Source organism: Melanotaenia boesemani, chromosome 19 (assembly GCF_017639745.1).
Source record: "Melanotaenia boesemani isolate fMelBoe1 chromosome 19, fMelBoe1.pri, whole genome shotgun sequence".
NCBI classification, from domain to species: Eukaryota; Metazoa; Chordata; class Actinopteri; order Atheriniformes; family Melanotaeniidae; genus Melanotaenia; species Melanotaenia boesemani.
This window is the reverse complement of record NC_055700.1, coordinates 17,642,699-17,651,001: the sequence shown is the minus strand read 5'-3', so window position 1 is coordinate 17,651,001 and position 8,303 is coordinate 17,642,699. Positions and strand designations below refer to the sequence as shown.

Genomic DNA, 8,303 nt, shown 5'->3' with positions numbered 1-8,303 from the left:
TTTCTTTGACGTTCATCATTTAGTTAAACATCAACAAAACTGAGACAACACTGGAATATCAGAATTTATTACAACATGGGAAAAAATCTGATATCAGATTGAATTAATTGATTCATTTATGCTATTATCATAATCATTGCTTTGAATACAAACACACACAGTGGGATATAACACAAATGTTTAATTTGAATTTAAAGTTAGTCTGGAGGGGCTAAAAAAATGCTGCACTACTACAATTAATAGGCAGTCTATATACAAAACAGCTTGCAGTTTGAAGAAATAATTAAACATGGAACTTTAAACATTTTTATCATCCCAACTCAGATCATTTTGATACATTTCTATCATATACAGTTCATGTGGTGGTGAGCCATTAAAAATAATACAGTTCATGCCGCTCTGTTACCATTTGTTCATGTTCACTGCATTATGTTCTTTGTTTTTGCTTATGCAGCATCATCTTTTACCCAGCCTAGATCTATTTGTTCAAGTACTTGGCCACAGAGTGGTAGGCAATGAGAATCTCTGAGTCATTTGGGCAGGTGTAGCGAAACTCATCTTGTTTATAGGCATTAGTGAGGTAACGCGTCAGCCCCTTCAGCTCCGCAGGGATGTCAAAGTTGCGATACTCCTTACACACCACCTGAAAGGGAAAATAGTTTTAAGAATTACAGAGGGGGATGGGGGGGGGTTCAGTAATAGCTCCTTAATGTTTTCACCATATATAAAGATGAACAAAACTTGTCCTTCAGAAAATAAGTTTTTCTACCTAGAGGACTTTTAGATTCTTCACCTTTACAATATTGAGTTTGGGTAGCAAGTTGCAGTCTGCCAAGGTGAAGGTGTCACCATCCAGGTACAGGCGTGGGGAGTCATTGGCGTTTGGGTTCTGGTCCAGTTCATGAGGGAGAGGTGTCTCAAGGTACATGTTCAGCTTCACCAGAGTTGACAGAAATTTCTTCTCTAGCACTGAGAGACAGAAAGACACCATCATAGACTTTTGTTACCTTCACAGCAACATTTGCCATCACTTGGCCACATATGTAACAGAAGTTACTTTTTTGTTTGTTTGTTTGTTTGTTTGACTCACTGTCATTCAACCCAGGATTGGGATTCTTGATGTATGCTGAAAATTTTCTGAAGATGTCTTCTCCAGCACCATTAGACTCTTTGTAGCGACAGCACAATTTTGGATACCTGCCATTGGTGAAGCGAATACATAATTTAAGTGTTTCTATGCCCAGTGTGTAGTTTCATATATCTCTAAAGGGCTGTGCAAAGTCCACTTGTTTTGTTATATATTGCCCAGAAAACATTGTTGTTTGCCAAGAAGTCTCTTATATGTATTTACAACAAAATCAGAAAACTTTAAAAGACCCTAAAGAAACCCTGAAGAACAATTCCTTAAGATCAATTTTTAAAATAACAATAAAGTCTGCAAATTAAGTCTAAGCAAATGAGCAGTGGTACTGTATATGTATATGTATGTTTTTAATGAAAACAGGATGTACTCCACTTACTGAGGTGGGGCTAAGTTCTCCTCCAGGAACTCCTCGATCTTGTTAGTGTCTGTTTTCACATCTCCATTGTAGATGAGAAAAGGTGGCTGAGAGCCTGGAGCCAAAGCTTTAAGCACATCTGGTGCCCTAAAACAAGACAAAAATCAACACATCATCCAATCTGGTCTGAAAGAAACAACAATCCTCCTCCAGAAAGTCTTTAATCGAACAAATGCTGCTCAGAAGGAAGCTATTTTAACATATTTTTACTGTCAAAACATAAAAGATAAGTCTCTCAGAAAAGTGGGAGGGCAATTTAATGTGGTCACAGCAATTTTGTCCAAAGCTGGCATCAGTATTACACTCCTGTAGAGCTTAGATCAGGAAGTTTCCCTGCTGCAACAAATCGGATTCAGACTCAGAATGGTGCCGAGCTTGATGTCAAGTGTGTTGCAGCAGAGAAATTTCGAAAAACCTGCAAAACACTGATCCCTCAAGGACCAGGATTTAGGATCCCTGGCTTAGATCTACAAAAATCCACACATTTTGGCAAAATTTCCTGTTGTATTTACAACTGGCCCAAGGTCCATTTCAGGTCCATTTCAGAGAAATCTAGCAAAACTGATTTGATGATGATGCCATGTATAAGCTGATAACAGACCACAGTATGATGAAAAGCCACTCAGAAGTTTTTAAGGTAAAAGAAAAAAAGTTGCTATAGCTTTGTCAGTCTTGATCTCAATTTGATCAAGCTCCATTTCTCTCTTTTAAGACTAAACTGAAAGCAGAAAGACTCACAAACAAAAAACTGGAGCTCCAGTAAACGCCTGCCAGTAAATCACAGAGGACTGGACACATTCTTCCTTTCAGAATTTTGGCAGTCATCGTCATAAAAACAAAATTATTGACAAGTATCATGACTCTTGATTTTTTTCATATACTTACTGGAATCTGAAGTACTGGCCAGTTTTGTGGCCACACATTAGAAAGGGAAGTCCTCATGTGGCTCTTAGTAAAGCTTGATGCAATTTATATTGTTATAAGATAAGATAAGATAAGATAAGATAAGATAAGATAAGATAAGATAAGATAAGATAAGATAAGATCATGGCATAGATGTTTAAATATGTAAATATACTAAAAAAAAAAAAAAAAGGTGTTCATTAAAAAAAATCTGATAGCTTCAGATTTATTTATTTATTTATTGTCCTCACCAACAACGGGATTAAGAAATGTAGTTAGATTAGTTTAAGAAGCTATTCAACCTTTTTAAGCATTGTTGACACTACCTGTAAAAATGCATTACTGTATTTTGTTAATATTAGCAACCCCTCTCAATGGAAAGACCAAACATATGACCACTCCCACCTTTTCATGTCCACAGTGGTGAGGGTAAAATTGACCCCCTTCAACCAAAGAATCATGAAGAGCCTCTGACAGAAAGGGCAGTTTCCAACACTTTCAGCATCAACACTGGCCTGACAGACAAAAAAAAACTGTTTTTAACACAAAAATACCATTGTTGTTTTTTATTTTTGTTGTTGTTGTTTTTTTAAATAATGGCACATTGCTACACTGGATGTGGAAACAGCTCTGTAAACGAAGGGTTAAAGCTCCTTTTCACCCTTCTTAAACAACAAATTATTTAAATAGTATTTAGTATATTTGCTGCATCACATTGTACATATGCAGACATGCATACAGTGTGTATGTACAGTATGTATATGTATGCATATTACAGCAAGACTAAACTCAGGTATTTAAATAAAACCTGTGAGTAATAGGTAGAAACTGAACCAGGCACATTAAGTTATAGAATAGAATATAGAATAGAAATACTTTATTATTCCCTTCAGAGAGCCCTCAGGGAAATTAGGGTAAGTTAAGCTAAACATTAGTATTAAATATCACTGATTTGGTTATTAATTACTAAGATAAGTACATACTTGCTGCACAACAATGATATTTGAAGTTAAACTAACCAAATATGTATATATATTTAGCTTAGTAGCAGTATCACATAAATTAATATGTCTTTTCTAAAAATAATAACTGTAACTCTTACCTTGACAAAGAGCTCAATCTTTGGGGCTTCTGCCATCTTTTCTCTTTCTCTGCCTGTTTATGTCCACCTATCAATCTGCTGGGTTCACACAAGTGTTTGTTTCTGGTGACGCAAAGATAAAGCAAAATTGTGATTGAGAAGATATAGAAATTCCTCTTTCACACACGCACACACACACACTTCCATACGTTCATAGTTTTGTCAAAGCTGGTACTCACATTAGCTTATCCTCAAACCACTTGAGTTCATTCTCCTCTACTCCTCTTGTTACTTTTCTCTATACCTCTTTCTGGTTTTAGTTTAGTTCACCACACCTTTTGAGACTGAAATGGCAGCCTACACCCCCTCTGGCCTTACCAGTCAGACCAGCAAATCTGGATCTTTTTGACTCTGCCTTCCAGCATATTCTCTGGCCCTTTCAGTCTGTCACTTTTAGTCGTTATTCGTCCTGGTTTACTCTCTGTCTCCCTTTTCAGAGTTTGCAAAGTGAGATAGACAGACAGATAGATAGACAGATAGATAGATAGACAGATAGATAGATAGATAGATAGATAGATAGATAGATAGATAGATAGATAGATAGATAGATAGATAGATAGATAGATAGATAGATAGATAGATAGATAGATAGATAGATAGATAGATAGATAGATAGATAGATAGATAGATAGATGTCATCTGCAACTGCAGGAGGTCGTCCAGGGTTAGCTGTTGATTCATGCGATGAGCTATGCAATGCAACTGTTATGAGGAAATTTTGTTCATGTGCAGGTTCTGTGTGTTTAGCAAAGTTAGCAAAGTTTGCTTATTTTGGTGTCCTAGTTAAATCCTCTTTTTTTTTGTTTGTTTGTTTGTTTGTTTGTTTGTTTTCTAAGGACAGATTCATACAGGATACTATTCTTCTTTTCAGCAATATTTAGAAGGAACACCTTGGATAATTCATATGGATGCTACAGTACAATTACTACCAGATGGTAACAACCTCCCCCACCACTACAGTGAGCCAGAGCACTCAGCAAAACATTTCTAAATAAGAACATGTCAAAAACTTTAGGATGAAACTAATATTTTCTTGCTTAACTTCATCCTAAATGTGTGTGACTGGATTAGAACTATACGCCATGCTCGAGTAAAACCCCTGGACTATTTGTGGACATGGCTTTGTTACTGGTCACACTGTCCTGTTCTGTTCATTTATTTTCCCACATGTCTTTGGTGAGATTGTGAACTTGCTCCAAGTTTAAAAAGAAAACAAAAAGGAAATTAAGGAACATTAAAAATAAAAAAAGTCACACTAAAGACATACTTTTAAATTTATATAAGCTGAAATAACACCCAAATGTGTCTCTCATTTTCTTGTCAAGGGTGTTTTGGTTTTGTCTCTCTTGCTCATTCCATGTCTTCCTCTTCCTCACATTGTTAATCTTGTGTTCATGTTGACTGAAAACATGTTCTCATGTTGCAGGTATTTACTTGGGACAATGATTCATTAAGCAGATGAAACACCCTAAAGCAAGGTCACATAAGGAAAAACAACAGCGCAAGCTAGAAGGAGTGACAAGAAGATCCCAAACCAGACAGACCACAGAAGGAATGGCTTAAGACACACAGGACAGTGTCATCAGCTGAAAATCCTTAGGACTAAATGAAGAGGGTGTGATTGCGTTTGACACTTAGTGACTTAGCGCTCTGGAATTCACAAGTTAGAGTCACAGATTTTGCATGCTCTGTTATATTAAACAGCAATTGTTTTGTTTTTGAGTTAAATGAAAAATGCTAATACTTTGATAAAGTAAAAAGGACACATACATCCTAGAAACACACTCCTAGACAAGTTTTTTGTCATTTGTCCTTGGATGAAAATAAAGTTTTTGGCTGGGAATTTTCCACTGATATACTTGGATTTTTTTCACCAAATGTTTTTTTCTTTTTGTGTTTGTGTGTGTCTCACGTGCACAACCATAGCTGCATACTAAAATGCAAAGCAGAAGGGCAGAAAATTGCACTAAAAACTAAAAAAACAAGCATCCAATGATAAAAACAAAATTATAAAATTATTTTAACTGCCCTAAACGAAAAATAATTTTGACTTTTTAAACAATGACCAGAAGATTTAGGTCACTTTGTGGTTTTCACTCTGGGAATATAGTCCTCTAAATCACATATTTCTGTTGTTTTCTGTATTTGAATTGGTTTTAGAAGACAATAATCATATGGTAAAATATTGTTTTTCTTCTCCCCAATCATGCTGATGACCTTTCACTGTTTCAAATGTATTTGAGACTTTGAGTACAAATAAGGACTTCATTCCAGCCCCAGTAAAACAAATTATACAAACCCAATATTTTATTTTTAAGTTTTTTAGTGTTTTCTATGACTAATTTAAGGGGGCAAAAAGCTAAATCATTTCACTGCTAAGTTTGCTGTTGTACATTGTCTTTAGACCAAAACAAAATCTCATGAGCCACACCTACCCACCCTTTTAATTGGTTTTACAGAATTTAAACAAATAATCTAATGACAGCATTACATTAACAAGGAGGCGGCAGGGCTCAGCAAGGTAGAGCGGTCGTCTTGTAACCCGAGGGTTGCTGGTTTGATCCTCGGCCAAGACGAATTCATGTCGAGGTGTTCTTGGGGAAGACATTGAACCCCTAATTGCCCCCGACAGGTCGTGGTTGAGCGCCTTGCATGGCAGCTTCAGCCATCTGTGGGTGAATGTGATGTACATTGTAAAGCACTTTATGTATCATTCCAGGTAAAGCGTGATATAAATATGGACCATTTGCCATTTTACAATAAACTTTGTGTAAATTACTTTTTTTTTTTTTTAAACTATGTGGGAACTGAGGAAACTACCTGTTGCATTTTTACAAGCAGAATCTCTGTCCTATATTGTGTACTACAAGATTTCAGCTACTGGTCCATCATTGTCATCCAATTCTATCCTTCTTAATATCCAATACTTTCCAACAGAAGACAAATCTGGAAGGTCAGCGGAACACACCCACTGTGTCTATGAAGATATGTTGTTAGTCCTACAGAATGAGGTGTGGCATTTTCCTGCTGAAATATTCAGTTATTCTCGGAAAAGACAATCCCTCAATGGTAGGATGTGTCTGTTAGAAATTCCAATATATGCTTCTTCATAATTTGACATATACAAGTCAGCGATGTAATGGGCACTGAGGCACCCCCAACCACCACCGCAAAACATACACTGAATGGAGACACTGATCATGTTTATGTCAGGACAATGGTGTGTGGACTCAGTAAAAGCTCAGAATCCCAGGGATGGGTTTCAGACATTTTATTGTACACAAGGAATGATAGATTGTGCAATCCGGTCTTCTCTATGGTCTGGCGTCTGTGAGGCAGAGGTTAGGAAGCAGGGAGTAGTAAGTAGGGAGTAGTAGGTGACAATGCACCGATGTAATGGCTGACGTACCAGCAGAGTTTGCTCCAACGAATGAATGAGGATCGTCTCAGAATCTGGGTTGAGGGATTCCAAGGAGAGATCCGCTGCGGGGTGTGTGAAAAAGCTGCTGAACAGAGGAGAGGTTAGAAGGCGGTTTATAGACCACAGGTCCGACTGCTGAAAAGGCCGACAGCGGGGAGTCCAGAGAACCTCCGGTGGGGCAAAGAAAGTTGAGTCCGTGATCCGATATCTTATTCCTGTAAGCAAGTCCAGAGGTCAGAGAGCCAGGAGATCCAAACATACACAAGCAGAGTACCAGACATGTGGCAGACAGAGGCGAAATCCAAATCCAAACAAGATGGTCACCGACAGACAGACAGACAGAGAGAGAGAGGCTGGATACGTACAGGGATGAACCAAGACGATCTGGCAGGGAAGACTTGTCGCCAGCAGGTATTGAAAGCTCTCAGCGCAGGTGGAGCGCACCAGCAATCATGCATGAATGAGGGGAAGATGCCTTCAGGGCAGCTGGGAAACCTGGGCCCCATACCATGGGGCATGACAGTTTAACAAACACTATAATAATTTCATGCAAAATTCAGACTCTTGTTACATTACACTGGCTCCCAATAGACGTTAGGTGCTGTACAAAAAGATTTAGGCTGGGATGGTCATCAACCTGTGTAAAACACTTTTACAGGAAACTATTTGAAAGATGATTCTGTGTACCCTGAGACCTTATCCAAATGTTAATCATGTACTTCCAAGGTTGATACAACTTTGCTGAACTGGCTTGGAATAATACATTAGCATGGAATCATGACACTTCCTGTTGCCAGTGAAAGGGGCTACAGTGATGACAACACACTATTTATCCACAGTAACACAGTGGTTAACCCTTAAAGTCCTTTAAGTTTCAAACATGTTAAGTTTAGTAGACACTGGATACTGTTTGGTACAAACAAAGAAAAAATTCCCGATATAAATCAATTTTTGCACATTTTGGAAAACCAGAGAATGTTCTCTTCACAGTGCTCACACAGGAAGACATTGAAGAGTGGAGAAAAGAAAAAACAGCTGTTCAAGAGTGTCTCTTGAAATACAAAACTGTGTTAACAGATTTTCCTTAGAGTGTTTGAGCAAACACCTGCGCTGTCAAAGTACCTCCAGTCAAATGGACATCCTCTCTGCCCATCATATGGTCACTGCCACACAAAAAAGCCTCGAAAGCATCGCAGGGGACTTCAAAACTGTGAAGGCAGCTGCAGACACATTTGTGAAATGGACATATGAGAAACTGGAAGAGAAGGAGGATCACACA

General features: G+C 37.9%; 1 protein-coding gene across 2 annotated transcripts; it reads right to left on the bottom strand.

Annotated features, from left to right (window-relative positions):
* Positions 1-51: 51 nt before the first annotated feature.
* Positions 52-7,403, bottom strand: clic3 (chloride intracellular channel 3). Of its 2 annotated transcripts, none has more exons than XM_041970936.1 (7): positions 7,013-7,403; positions 3,565-3,666; positions 2,868-2,977; positions 1,521-1,646; positions 1,091-1,197; positions 794-969; positions 52-643 (listed from the first exon to the last, which is right to left on the bottom strand). In XM_041970936.1, the coding sequence occupies exons 2-7, from the start codon at positions 3,598-3,600 to the stop codon at positions 479-481; spliced, it is 720 nt and encodes a 239-aa protein (XP_041826870.1). In that variant the 5' UTR covers positions 3,601-3,666; positions 7,013-7,403; the 3' UTR covers positions 52-478. The 2 variants fall into 2 exon arrangements, with proteins under 2 accessions (XP_041826870.1, XP_041826869.1); XM_041970935.1 differs by lacking the exon at positions 7,013-7,403 and adding an exon at positions 3,783-3,930.
* Positions 7,404-8,303: the final 900 nt, after the last annotated feature.

Coding starts and splice junctions, on each gene's coding strand:
- clic3 (XM_041970936.1), bottom strand. CDS start 3,600: ATGGCAGAAGCCCCAAAGATTGAGCTCTTTGTCAAG. Junction 1,198..1,520: donor GAGAACTTAGCCCCACCTCA/GTAAGTGGAGTA, acceptor CACCAATGGCAG/GTATCCAAAATTGTGCTGTC. Junction 644..793: donor CCAAACTCAATATTGTAAAG/GTGAAGAATCTA, acceptor TTTCCCTTTCAG/GTGGTGTGTAAGGAGTATCG.